Here is a 17,691-nt window from a genome sequence, read left to right as displayed (position 1 = left end):
TAGAAGTAGCGCAAAAACGAGAAAGTGGGGAGAAAGAAATTACAAAAGAAAAGGAAAAGGTTCCAGGAGCCTTTTTCCAGGATGAGGAACAAGTGTTTTATGAGGACAGGAGAGGAAGAGAAGGCTTTAGGGGCAGAGGTCAGAACCTTAGAGGTTTAAAAGGGAGACGTGGGAGAGGAAACTACAGGCACAGTTACTCAGGGTGCTGGTGTTGCGGGCAGGAAGGACATTTAGCCAGAAATTGCCCAAGAAAAAGAAAACAAAAACACAGGACAGTCAGCATGATTAAGATCAGAGAAATTGGGGAGTGAAGAGGTCCAGTTAAATCTTCAGGATTTACTTTCTATGGACAGCATAAGACCTGAAATAACTCTCCTAATAAATAGCAAACCTGTAAATTTTCTCTGTGACACAGGTGCATGTAGAACAACACGTAGAGAAAACATTCTTGGGGTAAAAAAAAAAAAAAAAAAAATTTTTGTGGTGAAAATGTCAAGATCAGCTACAGGAATAAAAGAAGGGGATTTCTTTGTTGTCCAGGGACACAGGGAACTGTATTACTTTTATTCATTGGATGTGCCCAACAAACCCCCACACAACACTGCACAAACACTTCTGGCAGAGGGCATAAAGCCATTTCTGCCCTACAGGATCAAAAGTCTCCTGATGATTTGCATGTCACACTTTGGTTCAAAACAGTTCCTGGGCCTGATAGGAACTATGAAGCCAGACTCAACAAGGTCACCCCAGCCAAGATAACTGTGACCTATCTGTACACAGACACAAAACATGTGACTGATCCACACACATTGTTGAATTCTCTTAGATCAGATGCAAAAGTATTCACGGTTGTAGACATCAGTAAATGCCTTTTTCTCAATACCAATTGAGAAAGAGAGCCAATTTTGGTTTGCTTTTACTTTTGAAGGGAAAAGATACACATACACCAGACTACTTCAAGGCTACTGTGAAAGCCCTACAATTCTCTTTCAAGTAATGAGTGCAAGTATGTCAACTTTTCAACCCCCAGGAGGGAGCCAAGTTTTGTTGTACATAGATGATGTTTTATTGGTTTCTCCAGACAGGGAAACCTGTAAGCAAAACACTTTAGCGCTTCTGCAACATTTAGCTAAAGAAGGTCATAAGGTTAACAAAATAAACTTTAACTGTGTAAACGAAAAGTAAAATATTTGGGTCATAATTTGAGTGAAGGAGGACGAACCATAGCGGAGGATAGAAAACGACAATTCTCCAAGCTCCCAAACCACAAACAAAAAAACAGATGATGTCCTTTTTGGGTTGACTAACTATTGTCGAAACTGGGTGCCTAATTATGCAGAAATTGTGGCAGCTCTGAATAAATTAATGTATAAAAGATTTTAAAATGTCTTCTTTGTTGTGGGCAGATGAAGCAGAAGAAGCACTTTGCAAACTAAAACAGGCCCTCGTGTCAAGCGCTGCTTTGGCGTTACCAGATTATCAAAAACCTTTTGTTCAGATGGTGGATTGCAAAGGTCATTTTATGACCTCGGTGTTAGTCCAACAGCATGGTGATAAAATGAGGCCGATAGCATATTTTTCTTCTAAACTTGATAGTGTGGCGTGTGCCTTACCACATTGTGTGAGAGCTGTAGTTGCTGCTTCTATGGCAGTAGAAGTTAGTGCTCCTATAGTTCTGTTCCACCCATTAACATTAAAAGTGCCACATGCAGAATTATTAAATACCATATCACTGGTCAATCTATCGACCAAATTGCTATAATTTCCTTTTGTGTTGTATTTATATTCTTTGTTTTGTATTTAATTTGTATTTTTTTGTATTTTGTGTATGCTTACTGTGTGCCACATTTTTGCCTGTGAGCTGCTGGTAACTATAATTTCCTGAGGGAGTCTTCCCAAGGGATCAATAAAGTCAAGTCTAAGTCTCTCTAAGTCTAAAAGAATTATTACAAGTCGTGCACCTACCAAAACAACTAGCAATCTGTAAATGTGCGGCGCACACTGCAGGGACAGATAAGGTGTCCCTAGGGAATGCTTTCGAAGACAAAATAAAAATAAAAAAAGCAGCTGAGGGAGAGATAAATGTATTACATGTGGAAAAAAAAAAAAATTTAATTCATGAAAGAAACTTTAAGACATGCAACAATTAAGTCCTCAAAATGAAAAGGATTTATGGATAAAAAAATGGAGCAAAATTGGAAAATTATATGAAACTTAACCTATTTTACCAAGAAAAAGATGTGTATAAATGGGCTGCAATATTGAGCCATGGCGTTTTCGCATGTCTCAACAGGGGGGATGGTAGGATACATCAACATTACACTACTTATGGATTTATTTCTTATTTAAAAAAATTCTGTAGGACCTGTTTGATATGTGCAAAACATAACTCTCAGGGCAATCTAAGATCACTTAGAGGAAAGTTTTCTACTCTGCAATATCCATTTCAAGTAATGCATATGGACTTCATAGAATTGAATAACAGTGAAGGACAAAAGTATTGTTTAGAAATAATTGATGCTTTTCTAAATGGTTTGAACATTTCACTAAAAACCCAGATGCAGCGGAAAAGCCAACTTGGATACATTTAACACACTGCAAAAAGGAATTTAATTTCAAAAGTATTTGGGAAGCAAGCTCAAGACGCTCACCGACCTACAGGGCAAAGTCCAGGTTACAAAGGGGGTTAAACCAAATAGTTTTTCCGTCTCAAAACTGGTGAAGATTGTCCACAACCCTGTAGTGTCTTTAGGAGCAGAACGAACTTGCACATTAATGAAAATAACAAGCGAATATATCTTTGTTTTTATTTTGTGTTTTTATCTGGGAACAATTCACGTCACGAATAAAAATGTTTTCTTGTAACACTGTTTACAGAATGAGGATGAGTATTCAGGTGTGTTTTTCCACCTAGTTCTATTATCATTTTTTTAGTCTGCTGGGCAAGTATGACGTCGGCAAACTACAGAGATTAAACTTGATATATGACAAATGATGTTTTAACACCGGACTGTTCTCTCTGTGAACAATGAATTTAACCCTGTCTTTCGTGCGGATGTCTGGTGGTGGTGCAGTGGTGACAAAATTTTTAATAGATTACCTAGGAAGGTAACAGGGATGTCTGCATTAATTTCTTTATTATTGCCTGTTTCTGTTTATCCTATGACTGCTGATCATTTAATTCATGCTTTAACTGATGTTGTGCCTCAGCAGTGACGTCAGTTGCAGAAACGAGACCTGACCTGGAGGAACAATGATCCTACATACATCGATGCCATTGGTGTTCCCCGTGGTGTACCAGATGAGTATAAATTGGCCGACCAAATTGCAGCAGGATTTGAGTCCACAATTTGTTGGTGGTGTACATTAAACAAAAACGTTGACAGAATCAACTACATCCATTACAATGTGCAAAAACTGGGCAACTGGACACAGGCAGGCTTCGAGGCGGTGCATGAGCAGCTGGCCGCTACATCACTGATGGCTTTCCAGAACCGCATTGCACTTGACATGGTGCTGGCTGAACGAGGGGGAGTGTGTGCAATCTTTGGTGAAAGATGCTGCACTTTTCTACCCAACAACACAGCGGCTGATGGCAGCCTGACGAAGGCCATTGAGGGGCTCCGTACCCTTAATGGTAAGCTGAAGGAGTTCTCTGGAGTGAATACTTCCAGGTGGGACGACTGGATGAATGTTTTTGGAAAGTACCGAACCCTTGTGTCCTCTGCTTTAGTGTCGATGGCTGTCTTTGCTGCCATTCTAACCTTGTGTGGATGCTGTTGTATTCCTTGCCTGCGTTCTTTGTTTAATAGTCTCATCACTACAGCAATTTAGCCCATGGGGAACCAGATGATGCCGATGTATCCCTTATTGGTGAGAGAACCTGAGTCTGACAGAGAAAGCTCTGATGAGGACTTTTTTGATGTGTTTCCTGATTCTAAGTTTTGGACTGAGTATAAACCTTGAGTGTAAACGTGTTTGCTTTCTTAAAAATGAACTCCTAGTTGAAAATTGTTTGAAGTGGCTGTTTAGGAAGGATATGAGAATTAGAACAAATATTTGATAAACAGGGGGAAATGTTGGAGAAATTGTGATATTATTAATCAATTATTTGTTATTCTCATTGATCTTTATAATGTATCTTTAATTGATGCTTTCCTTAAAGTTAATCTCATTATAGAATTAAGAATGTTTCTTGTATTGTTGATTTGCTCTGATTCCTTTCTCAGAAGGCCTCACTGACAGAGAGCAGAAACAAAATCTTCCTGCAGGTTTACCTCTTGGTGAAGAGCTCTGCTTCGGTTGAGTTGCTGGCCTCCAATAAAACCATCATTGCTAAGATCACTACATATTTTATTAATCTTTGTGCCTGGAAGGACATTATCTAGTACAGAATGATTGTGTGTTAGTTAGTGAATAACATTTGACGCTGTAGCTGTTTGCCCCCTCCCTTTAGAGCTACAGCGTCCTTGTGATTAGGGATCCTAGAAACAATAAAATAGAGGAGCAGACAAAATGTGCTTCAGAGCGGTAGGAGATTGTAACTGAAGCACATCTCTGTCCGTTCTCCTCGCGAGTGAAAAAGAATCTAACTCTTTTGTCTTTTCTGTCTTTGTTAATGTATGTTTAACAGGTGTTAACCCTAACACTTATGAAGATGCTGGTTTCCTACATGCTCCAAAAGTAGCAAAACATTTAAGTGTGACAAAAAAAATCAGTAAATATTTAAGGGAACAAATACTATTTTACAGCACTATAAACAAGAACAACAAAAAACATGCATGAAGACATGCTTTATGTTTACTGCACTGATCAAAGACACTTACTTGTCTCCCCCATCTCATATTCACTGTCTCTTAGCAATTCAAAGATGTCCACCTCCAGCTTGCCTGTTGTAGAGCGGTTGCTGCTCCTGTTGATGTTATTTTTGGCCAGCGTGATGGCTAAACGCTCTCCCCTGCTGCACTCCATAGGATCATCAAGAATGGCAGCTGACAAGAACAAAGTAAAATACAACAAATAAGAATTGAAAGATATATTTTCTACACTTCTACCACAAATCAGATTTTTTTTTTATTGATTTGAGGGAGTGTGACCTGCCTCACCAGGTGCTCCAGTTAGGGTTGATTAAACATACAAACAAACAAAAAAAACGATCTGATGGAATGCTGGAAACAACAATTGTGTGTAAGTTTTGCAAAAAGGCGTTAACTTAATTCTCAAGCTATTCCATCTCAATGCAAAACATGTTGCTGCAAGCAGCGATGTCCCCAATGCAAATGTCAGTGTCTACAGTCCACATTTCTAATGAAGTATTTTTTCAAAGAAATTATATTAGTAATCAAAGGTTCCTGAAACCTTTGATTACTAATATTGAAAACTGAATGGGCCTTGGCACGCCAGTCATCTGTGCAGACAGCTTAACTTAACTACCGGTACAAATGTCATATTGCCACTTTCTTATGCTATATTATTCTGTTAGCAGTGGGGGAAAAGTTTTTTGTTGCATGTTACACGTCTTTATTCAACGTTATCATATGGTAAAAGATCTCAAACCAAGTCCAGTTTTTATATTATGGCCAGAGTGTTTTAACATTTTCAAAAACACAATGTAAGTAATAATTTTGTTTGCTGCCCTAAGCATCTGAAGCTTTTTAATGCTTTCATAAAATTAGTGCAGTAGCTTGCAGAGTGAGTCTACATCCAAATTAAATCAGTTTACCACTGCAACGTAAAGCTGTGCTAAGGAAAAGTGTTACTCTCACATTTGATTTATGTTCCTTCTGGGTGCAATATTTACTGTACTGTAAAACTGCAATCAGTATGACTAATATGTCTCTTGAGTTTGGTTCTTCTAAGCAAGTTTTAAAGAGATTATTTGTGCTTTGTACCCTATATATGTGAATAAGTATATCTGAATAAGATTGCATAGGGCATTACAAAGCTAAGGTGATATTTTTGCATGCATGCTGTAATATCTTAATCATGTCATGAATGTATTCACTGACCTTTGACAGTACAGATATTGAACTGGTGGTTAAACATTCATAGCAAACATTCACCGTGTTATTAAGCTTCGGAAGAACTTGAATGACACTTGCTTTCATACATTTAAAATTAATTGTCGCACATTGAACTGTGTCATGGTTTTCACTGTGTGTCTGACCCAGAATAAGATTTTTTATGACCTGTGCTGGATGGTCCAGCACAGGATGCGTAAGCTGGCTTTCAACATTCCCTAAACAAATATAAAAATAGATCAACTTAAAGATGTCAACACAACCACTTCCTCGGGAGGTGATAACAGATATTTGCTTCAATGCCAAGACCTCAGCTAAGTAAATAATAAAAACAACATCAAAGCAGCAGCAGATGAGTATCTGTCCTATTTGCTGCACATAATTCCATGCTTGAACACAGCTGGATTTAAAGAATGTCATTAGGATGCTCTGTAGGCACAAGGTACATGTTTAACATGTAATGTTAAAAAAATGTGAGTAAGGTGTGTTGGAGCACAGACTTCCTAAAGATGCAGGAATGATCTAGCGGTTAGTAGTATGCAATACTGTGCTAAAACTATTCATTCATCCTTACAAATCATTGAAATCATTGAAGGTGTTATGTCGTTTCAGACATAACACCTTCTAATGCTTCTACAAACATGTGTGAAAGAGTGGGTCGCTCTCGGGAGCTCAGTGAATTCAAGTGTGGTATTGTGATAGGATACCACATGTGCAATGAGCAAAGTTGTTACCAGTTTTTTGCTACTGCATATTCCAGTCAGTTTTTAGTGGTATTATAACAAAGTGAAAGCAAGTCAGCTACAAAGCAGAGAGAAATGTGAAATCCACTTGGAAGGGTCAGTGGAAACTGAGGTATATACTGTATTGTATAGCCAACAAGAGTTTCATAGAGTTTCCATGGCTGAGTCACATATATTCAAACCTTACATCACTAAGTCCAATGCAAAAAGTTGGATGTCATGATGTAAAGCATAAAGCAAGGTCCAAAGACATTGAGGATTGAATTTAGTGCGTCCTCAAGCTGCAGGTAGTGATTTCAGTTTGTGTAGAGACTCAGACAGTGGAACAAATGCAAGTCTTAGAAAACTTTGGGTAGCACCATAAACAAACTTCTGAACTAGAGGAACTGAAGGTGGGCCAATCTCTGATTAAATCCTTTGAATTAAAAATTCAGCTGTGTGCAAGGGAACAAATACTTTAGGAAGCTCAACCTCACATTGATTTACAAAGTACTGCACAAACATCATTTCCTACTTTACAGAAATAAGGATAAGGAGTTAAAGTCAGCACTAAGGAAGCTTCAGAAATAAAATAAAATCTGAGTTATTTTATCGTAACTGTCCCCAAGTACCAGAGAAAAGCTCAAATGTACTGTATGCTTAGAAAGAAATGATAAAGTCAGGCACATTGTACAAAATGTGTTTTCTGATTATAGTAGTTTTCTTATTCTTTTTTGGAATCATATTGAGCCTTTCCACAAAAATTCAAACTATTGAGAAAAATGTATCCTCTGGTGTTATGCGTTTCATTGGTAAGTAAGTCATAATCATGCCGATAAAATGTAGAGTCATTTCACTGCAGTTGAAGTCAAGTTTTCAAACATATACTTCCTTCTTTTTAAAATATAGGACTTAACCTACAAATTGACAAATGCCTAATAGGAAATTATTTAGATAGGAACAATATCTCAACAGAGTTAAAAAAAAAAACTGATCCCAATATCTCTAACATTTATAGTATATAGTGTTTAAAATTCTGAAAATTAAAGCCAATTAAAACACTAAAATGAAAAGCAGAAAAAAGACTCTGTGTGAGGAAGCCGTAACTCGAATGATATTAAAGATAATGGTGAAAATAATTTTTCAAAAGCTTGCTAAACTTATGCATAAGATAATGTTGGCAACTAATTTTACAGAAAGAAAGTCACGAAAGATGAAAATAGCATTTATCAGCACACACATACACAGTGTGTCTTTCTATCTCCAGTAGGACTTTGCATTTACTTCCATTCATTTACCTCATACCTTAGTCCTAAACATAACCCAAAAACTGCTCTTATTCTTATGGGCCTGCGTGTTGGGCCCCATAAGAAGCAGTCAGTCCCCACAATGTAGAATTTGTTAGGAAAATAGTCCTTATACTGTATCAAAGACCAGGCCACATGCACAAACCAAGCTCTCCCTTAAATCTAGCAACATTATCTTCTGTATTTACACAAGTCATTTGCTTTTTTCCAGGAAAAAAAGTATCTGGCTCTGCAAACTTTACTAGCAATCAGTGGTGAAAGTTGTTTTTCTGACATGCGGTCCCTCCGGAGCATGTCGAGGAAATCTTGTCTGTAGTGAAAGTGAGAAAAGAGCTAAAAACGTGATTGGAGAGCACAACAGATATAGAACTGTACACAATGCACCTCTACAGATTTGGTGAGGAGCTTCGGATTGTAATTTACATAGACGATTTGTATTGTTCTTTTCTGGCATCTTAGAAATTTGTTTTGCAATCATCCCAGAATGATTTATTTTAAGCAATCAAAGGAGCTGACAGGGGGACATTTTTAAATAGTTCTCTTATTTATTACTTCAGAATTTGGTTCTAAAATCAAATTCCTTTCTACCTGAGGGAATAGATTAAGTTTTTCAAGAAAGTTTTGTGGAGAGGCTATTATTAATTAGTAGGGGGTTAAAATTCATCCTTTTTTTTTTCTTAAATTAATGGCGGATTGTTTAGATTATATCACTTAAAACATCACAAACTGCTCTGTTGACTAAAATCAGTTGAAAATAAAGCCCGATAATTACGCTGAGCCCATTCTAAATGACTGCAGAGCCGGTTAGAGGACAAATGTTCACGAAGAAATGTGTTTTAGGGCTTCTTTTGGCAGGAGGATAGAAACTCATGCAGTATTTGACTGATAATTTTTATTTTATGGCTAATTGGTTTATGGATACAGCTTTGGAATTTTGTCATTTACAGTCTTGGAGTTGCAGCTTCAAGACATTATATTCTATGATATGGTTTTAAAAAAGACATTTACAAGTTTGAAACTTTACTGACCTTCTGTTTTTATACTTCCCTGAATTGTGACCAATGGTTTTTGTGATCTAGGAATATAGACGCGTCAAGTATTTCTGGAGAAGACTAGGAAAGAGTAAAAACACACTCTACTGGACTGTCTACTGTTTTCTCTTTCAGCAAATGGTAACTTTAGTAAATGTTTTACCAGATCTTTTGCAAATTAGTTTGAGCTAATGTGCTGTAAATACTTTGATGGATTTTGTCCTTAAACAGTTAGAGAAGGTTGTGGTGTGAAATATTTGTTGCCTGATTTAAAATATGTTTTTCTAAAACATCATAATGTGATTGAATCGTTATGCAGTAACATTAATACTTATTATCTCATTCAAAGAACACTAGCACAAGAGATTTCCAATAAAAGTTTGACCTTTCAAATCTATTTAAATAAGTGGTCTTGTCTGTAGTGTTTACAGCAATCGCATTAGATATTCTTCAATACAGTCTTTTATCCAGAATTTTTTTTAAGCTTAAAGCATTGAGATTTTGTTCTATTTAAGTTATGTTCAAGACTAGGATAAAGTTCCCTTATTTTACTTCGTTTTACAATTAGAGACCTATCCTAACTTTTTCTTTGAATTACTGTACATCAATTGCTTCATTAACCTCATATCATGAAAGCATGAAAGAACTCAGTAAGTAGTTCAAATATGGTTCAAGTGAAGCCTACACTAAAATGCCTCGTCACCCATTTAGCAATTATTGGGTCTTTTTTTTTTCCTATGTCTGGTAAAATATTTTAAAAATGGCAAACCTTTGGATGTTCAGAAAGAATTGTGATAAAGTGTTTTTCTTGCTTCTTCCCTGCCACACTCATGTATTTACAGATCACAAAAACAAATGCATATGAAGGAGGAAGGCATTGGTGATACTGAAGAAAACCTGTACAGATCTCCACCATTCAGTGTCCCAATACATACAGATACGTGTTACAGTCCATGTTAACCCTCACCCTCAAGTTAAGTTTATTGATATTATTAAAGATTACACAAAGCAAGAAAATAAATATGATTATTTGAACTATTCTAGTTGAGTCTGTAAACAACTGAACATTTCAGCATCAACTTAGCATCAGTGTGATTGCATTTGAGAAAGTTTTCAGTTTATCCCCTTTATTTTTACCTCAGTTTATTATATTGTACAACTTATACTTATTGTTGATGGATATTAAGAAAAATACACTAGGCGAAAATGCTTCAGTTGTGATGACTGCACAGAACTAATTGGCTTACATGAAAACAATTTTATCACAAAACCTTTTATTTCTGGCTTTGAGGGAAATGTTTTCCCAGGAGCAGTAAATAGGGCAGAATGTAAGACCTGAAAAAAAAAAACTTTAAAGAATTGAGGCCAAAAGTAATTCTACATTGGAATGTTCGGGGACAATTTAAGGGTGAGCAAATAAGTTCTGGTTCTGCTCTGCATCCCCAGAAACAAACATGGAGAAGCAGCATTCAGCTTCTATACCCCTCAAATCTGGAACAAACTTCCAGACAACTGCAAAACGGCTGAAACCCTGAGTTCCTATAGATCTAGACTAAAAACCCACCAGGTTAGAGTTGCTTTTGAAATATAATCATGAATTAATAATCTGATGTGCAAAACGTAATACTGCTGTCTGTGTTCTGTGACTGTAATTTTATGTTTTTATGATGTAAAGTACTTTGAAATGCCTTGTTGCTGAAAGGTGTTATACAAATAAAATGTTATTTGATTAGATTTGGAGGTAAATTATTATATTAAGACCATTACTTTCCAATTCACGAGCATATTGTTTAACTTATTTTTAGTTTGCCATTTGAATGTATGTTGTGTAGTTTCATCTTGACTTCAATGTTTTTGCTTTTTGTGAGCATTTTTCACATTTTGTGATAATTTCATTGTCACAGTCATTTTGTAAACATTAAGAGTTCACTTGTTTTGTAACTAGAAATAGTATATTCAAGCAAAACAGCATTCTGAAATATTTCTACTGGTACTAAAAAGGAGCTGAATAGGCAGGCACATTTAAGGAAGTAAAAGATGTCAGAGTAGCAGCACCTCATTGGTTTCATTCATTAATATACTTGTTTCTTTCTTGTAATTAACAATGAACAATAAATATCTATTTTTGCATCTTTTTCATGTTCTGTTTTTGTACTTATTTAAATAGGTTTGAATTATGTAAATAGACTGCAAAATGTGTCTCAATACAAAAAAACTGAACTAATTAAATATTTTTCTCAGTTCAATTTTGTAACTGCTGATTTTTGTGATTTCACATATATAACAGTAAAAAAGATTCTGTGACTACAATGTGGGAGAAAATAAAACTAATGAAGACCCAAACTGGATGATTGTTCAATCCGCTTGTGAACTTGGAATGGGTTTAATTTGGTTTAAGCGGATAAAGTGTCAGAATACAGATAGAGGCATTAGACTAAAGCTTCTTGCAGCTTAAAGACACATGCAACAAGAAAATTAAACAAATGCTGGGTGTCTTTAAAAAAAGCAACAAAAACAGAATAATAATAAAGGCAACATAAATTCTCATGGTAAACATTAAACTCTTTTTGAATATGTGTCACTACTTACTGCCAATTTAGCTTTATTTGCTTTTAGTCTGAATGCTGAAAAATTAATATTGCCTATTTATCTGTGAAAAAAAAGCTCACAACTTAACTAAAAAGTCCGATTTAAAAATGCATTTCCATAAAACATAGAAAGGGTGTAATAGTCATGGCAACAGATTTCACATCTGAAAAAAAGAACTGCCCTCTCTGAGCCTCTTTGATCAGTTTAACGAGTTTCTACATGTCATCCTTTCACATAGACTCACCATGAATATTTTATTTAAACTCAAAAGTTAGGCTCCACTTTCTCCAGTGTCATTCAGTATAACATGCATATTCAATTAGCCCAACAATGTAAAAGAAGTAAAAATATCACAAGAACATTTTTTTTTCTTCACTCACATTTTATGTTTATTTAGAACTAATTATCTCGCTTAAAAGATTTTAACACAGATTTTTGCTAGGAATTGCAGCAGTCCAACCTTTTTTATCTTTGCTGAGCAGTTTTTTCATACTTAAACTGTCATTTTAATTATTATTCTTTGGAGATGACGTAAAAACGTTGTACGTTATAAGTGTAATACTATATGCTTTCTACTTCTGACGAACAGAGTCGAAGCAGGCGTACAGCTAATTTCAAATGGTGTTAGACGACCTGGAGTCAAGAACCAGATTTTTATTCAAATACCTTATCTAGAGGAAAGGATAAGAAGGGGCCACTTTTATGATGACTCACTAACAAAAAGAGAAATTAGAACTACAGAAATTGTCAAACATGCATAAATAAACTTTAATCATTCTCCAGAAAGAAATAAGTGCCCTTAACTAGACTTTCCATAGTTAAGGTACTGTAGCTTATTCATATGTCCAAAAATTGCTTTAACTAGATGAAGGGGAACAAAAGGATGACGCTGTGGACGCACAGTTTCTCTAAGCCTTGCAAGCATCCCTCTCTTCCCCTCCGAAAGTAGTGATGGCCACGAAGCCAAACACTTTCAGTAGTTAAAATGATCTTTTAAAAAATCTGTATCATTTGGAAATGTCCAGTGGTCAGTTTGTTAAGAAAATGGGAGTGCCTTTTTTTTTCCAGCGAGGTCAATACATTTTGAAGCTGAACTGTTTGTGAACCCAACAAAACATTGAGACTGGAGTGCTGTGCCATAGTAAAACACACCATTATCATATGGAAAGTCATTTTACCTGGAGGTCTTCAAAGCAGAACTGACTTGTTGTTTCACATCATACCAATATTTCTGAACTCAGAACTCAATGCTGTCCTGTGAGAGTCCTCATTGTTTAGTCATTTATTTTACTTCATGTAGGAAACAGTTAATTAATCAAACATCCTTTTACCCATTCTAACCTCATTCCTCATTTTACGTGCTTAAGTAGCAGAAAAACTAGACAGCAATAAGCGACATTAGATTTATACACCAGTGTGTGAACGTGTGCTCATGAACCCGTGGGATCTCAAAACACCTTGTGTAATTAAGCAGCCAAACGGCGGAGTTTCGTGTGTGTAATAGTTCATTCACTTGTAGTAGCATTATTGCAAACTTCTCGTGCCATTATGACAGCGTGTACGGCAGCGTTGAAGATGTATTTTACGTTTCGATGCTTTAATCAATCTAAACCTCAAGCCTTGCAGTAGAAACCATCAAGGGGAATGGAGGTGCTATCTTACAAAATTAGAAAACTCGCACAACAAAGACCTGGTGACATAAAAGTGATTTTCTGTTGTCACCAATATAAAATCAGCCAATAGAATCTCATTTTAAAGTGTGTGATTGGAACCACTAGCGGAACTAGTCAGAGTCGGGCTAATGACCAGCCCCTTTATACATAGATAATGAAGCTCATGAAAATGTAACTTTGCAACATAGATATGCCTGCAAAAGCGGAGCTTACACGTTTATGTCATTCTGAAGTCCATCAAACAGACATGAAGTACAACCGACCAAGAGAGAAATGAAACACCACAAATTCAAAGCAGTTCACCACCACGGAGAGCGACCGGATCATTTCAGCTCGGAGCCAGGAGCAGCTAACAACTGCTGAAGCTACCTTTATTGTTGACGCATTGAACCGAACACGCAGCAGCGCGCGTTAAAGCGGCCAAGCAGTGGCACGCGCCGACCCCGCCTCGTGCACAACTACGTCAACGTCTGCTGAGTGAAGCTGACACGCTAAGCTTAACACTGGTCGCGAGCGCAGCCGTTAACACAAACTAGAAGATGCTCTTCCAGGCGGATCCAATGTAAACCTTAACTATAAACGCCATATTGTACTGTCGTCGTGGCTCGCACGCGCTCAACGCGAACTGTCAAAACCGCGACATCCTTGCTGTACCGCCGACAGAGAGAACAGGGGATGTTAGCTAGGCGGCTGGGCTGATACAATTTACAATCGGTCTACAGTTAACTCAACATAACGAGCCCGGCTCCTTCTCTGTACCGGCAGCTTTGGCGGGTCTGAATCGCTGTCAACAAAAAGTCATTTGCTGGATTTTATGACGTAGGTGGGGTGTTAGCTTCACGTAGGTCTGTTAACTTAGTCAGTAGAAATGCTTGAGCTAGTTTGCCATCTGTTGCTGAGTGACCGATGATGACGTTGGTGGACGGTTGGTGACAAGCTTCACCCAGAATACACTTGGAGACAATATGGACGATTTTGTGTCATAAAGTTAAATGTAAGAGTGAAAATAAGGCCAGACATGTAGCACAACATTTTGCTCAATATTTCACACCCACTATGATGTCACTTTAATCAGTCGGTCTTTTAAAGTTTTTAGCAACCATGAGTCAACAATAACTGGGACTAAACAATCCTACATTAAACTTTGTCATTAGAAGAGACCTGCTTTCTCCAGCTCTCATAAGATAAAGTCTTGAATCCCTGAAGTCATATTCTGCCTCCCAACTGGAGGCCCATTACTTTCACCTCAGATTGTCTCAGATTGTTAAATTTCAATCTGAGACCTAATGCTGATGCCAACTCTACTGAGCTGTAAGACACAGTTTCACCTAAACCTGTGGTAGCTTGCAAATAAAAAAACTGAGCAATATAAATAAAAACATCAAGGAGAAGTTGTAAAGAAGCGTTACGATAATTGTTGAAACTGATTAAAACGATGTCTAATATCTTCTCTCAAGGCCTTTGAAAGTTAAAGCAATCAACTTGGGAAGCAAATGCAAAAATGCTTCCTTTGTTTTGTTTTTGTGTATGATCAACCCACAGTTGTTGATAATAAAGAATGAATGCCAAGACGGAGCTAAAGGGGGCGATAATTAGAAACCTGTCTTGTTATTGTTGATGGTTTCTGACAGCATTTTGCTGATAAGCAGTCTTTCGTGATGTTGAGTGAGACAAGAGGAAAATCAAAGAAAAAAAAAAACAACTGTTTTTATTCTCACAGCTATTATGTCAAGTAAGATGAGACTGTGGATCCGATATGCAACAAGCTGAAAATGCAACAGTAAGACTTTACTGTTGAATTAAAAAACAAACAAACTGATATGCTCTTATTTTTTAATGTGGAGAAACTGATATAGAAATTTTAGTGGTGTTTTTATTATTGAGGACATCCCAAAGACAGATTAGACTATCAGCTGTTAAAAGGAAATGTAACATTGAACTTTTATTAATTTTAATTATTGCTGAGTGTGTTGGCTTTTTTGATAATTACTTTAACTGCTATTATGTTAGCTAGAACTATAGTTGTTTTGGTTTAGTCTATAAACTGTTTACATTTATTTGAAAGTGTTTATTTTGTTTTAATCATCTGTGGTGGGAGTAGGATTTGGTTGAGAAAAAAAGCTATTTTTATGTGACTTTGTAATTAACTATGAATTCTTAAAAACATGAAGAAATCTCAAAAAATAGTATTATTGATTTGTCTTGCAATGTCAGAGACAGAAATTATACACATTTAAAAGTAAACTGTTGTAACATATGTGTGAAGTTCTGGCTTTTAAAAATTGCATCTTCTAGAAATTGGGTGTCCAAAAAAAGGAATCAGTATTGAAATATTGTTGTCAGGAAAATTTCAAAAGAAAAATAATTTTCACTGGTTCACTATGATGGCAGAAATGGAAATCCGCTCTCTGAAGTCTGTCAGAGAAGGACTTCATTGAGGAGATCATGCTTTGAAGGCTTCAGAGTCTTTGTAAGTCATGACAGGAGTCTGTGACTCTGTTAACTGGCCATGAAAACAATTTTTTTCATAAGTACAATCTTTTCACCTATGATAACTTGGAGCTGAGTATGTATTCAGTTCTCTTAGTGGCTGAGCTTGTAACGTGCAGTGGAAGGACATGTAATGAAGGGGTGAAATGAAATTAAAGTCAATCACGTCAGAGAAAATGACAGCAGCAGGTGCAAAGCCTATGCTTCCCATCAATTATCATGGCAGCTTTAGTGAATTATGACATCCGCTTCTGCCCTGCCTTTTATATAAAAACATATGCTCATACATTAGGAGTCTGTTAAACCACTGTAACCTCATCAGTCTTAGTGCCACAGAACATATTCAGTCAGTGTAAAAGACCTTCCAGGCTAAAACAAGTGGGTCAGCGAGAGTAAGGCTGGAAATAAATGTCAATAGTTCATTTGCATTTGGTCTGATCCATGAATAAAAATAAGTGACAGTTTTAGTTGAGCCTGACAGAGTCAGACTGGCAGACACAGGAGGAGGAAAAAGATCTAAAGGAAGGGTTACAGACGAAAAGGAATGGAAAAGGGGTGGGAAACTGACAAGAAAAGATCATGACAAAGGGAAAAACTCCGGGCAGACCTGTAGCAACGAGCCAACTGTTTGACAGATCGTGATACAGACAAGAAGTGCAAAAACTGATTCAGTGTGATCCCAGCGACACAAAGATAATCTTGACGTTGATGGTGAGGAGGAAGAAGAGGATGCTGATGGTTATAAGGATGAAAATGGCAGTGGTGGAGCGGGGCAGTTTCATTTCTGGATTCAGGGGAAAAGCTGGCACGCCAACACACAGTACATCCTGAGGGAATCCCAGCTCTCAGTGGATGTCATTACCTGTCAGTCAGCATATCTCCCTCAACAGGCCTTGCCCACTGATACAGCCTGTGGCATGCAATTGTCTGGAAGGTCATGTGGGACCAATGGATATTTAGATTAGAGAAAGGAAAGGGATAGATAACAACCAAAAAGAAAGAGGGAGCTTTTATTAAACACATCTGTAGATGAAGAAAAAATTTACTAAATATTGTATAGCTTTTTGTCTTGTACGGTTATAGAATGTTACATATGTGCTATAATAGGACTTAAATCTGATGTAACCTCAGGCAGAACATTGCAAACTGCTGATAAACAGTGTGCTGAGGCTAAGGAGAACCCTTGACATGGTGATGTAGCAGCTAAACCTGCAGCAAGCTGACCTTTAGAATATATCTTACTGTCGTTGACAGGAGCAAATCCTTTCATAACAACATCGTTGACCGCAAGGTCAATATAGACTCCAGTCCTCAGATAAAACAGGACATTTAGAGCGGCACCAATAAATTCACCGCCTGAAGATTACCTAACTGCAGAATGTTTAATTCATAATCATTTTAAGGATTTGATAACCAAATTTATAAGTCTTACAACCATGTGTATCTGTCATATTGATGAACAAAATTTATCTGTTCCTTATCAGAGAACCCGGAAGGAAAGTGGATTACTTCTCTTTATTCTTGAAGATCGAAAAGGGTTCTTCATCTCTGATAATGAAGTTTCAAACTTTTCAGTTTTTGTTTGAACAATTACACCGACAAGAGCAGGTTACATGGCTTCACTGACACACCCACACATCCTGTAGGCTATTTGGGTGACTGTCACAAGCGTAGCGTCATAGACAATGTACACGGATTGACAGTATGACCTGTAAAAAGGGATTGTAAGTGTCTCAGGTAAAAAAAAAGGCAGAATATTCACACGCTAAAGTGCTTCTGTGAAGTGTACCATGTTTGTGAGGATCAGCCTGGGTCTGTGCCACGGAGTCCTTAACGTATGCTTAATCCTACCAAGCCCT

The 17,691-nt window shown here is 36.9% G+C and overlaps 1 protein-coding gene across 2 annotated transcripts in view; it reads right to left on the bottom strand.

The window, feature by feature from the left end:
• Nucleotides 1-17,691, bottom strand: part of grik4 (glutamate receptor, ionotropic, kainate 4) — a 323,313-nt gene that overhangs the window by 149,837 nt on the left and 155,785 nt on the right. For both annotated transcript variants that reach the window (XM_055028391.1, XM_055028392.1), the window contains exon 4: nt 4,827-4,991. In XM_055028391.1, coding sequence (XP_054884366.1) covers nt 4,827-4,991 — 165 coding nt within the window. The remainder of the gene's footprint in view (nt 1-4,826; nt 4,992-17,691) is intronic.

The sequence above is a fragment of the Poeciliopsis prolifica genome, unplaced genomic scaffold (assembly GCF_027474105.1).
Source record: "Poeciliopsis prolifica strain line A6 unplaced genomic scaffold, Auburn_PproV2 SCAFFOLD004, whole genome shotgun sequence".
Taxonomy (NCBI): Eukaryota; Metazoa; Chordata; class Actinopteri; order Cyprinodontiformes; family Poeciliidae; genus Poeciliopsis; species Poeciliopsis prolifica.
Note: the sequence above shows the minus strand (reverse complement) of the source record. Positions and strands in the feature narration are given on the sequence as shown.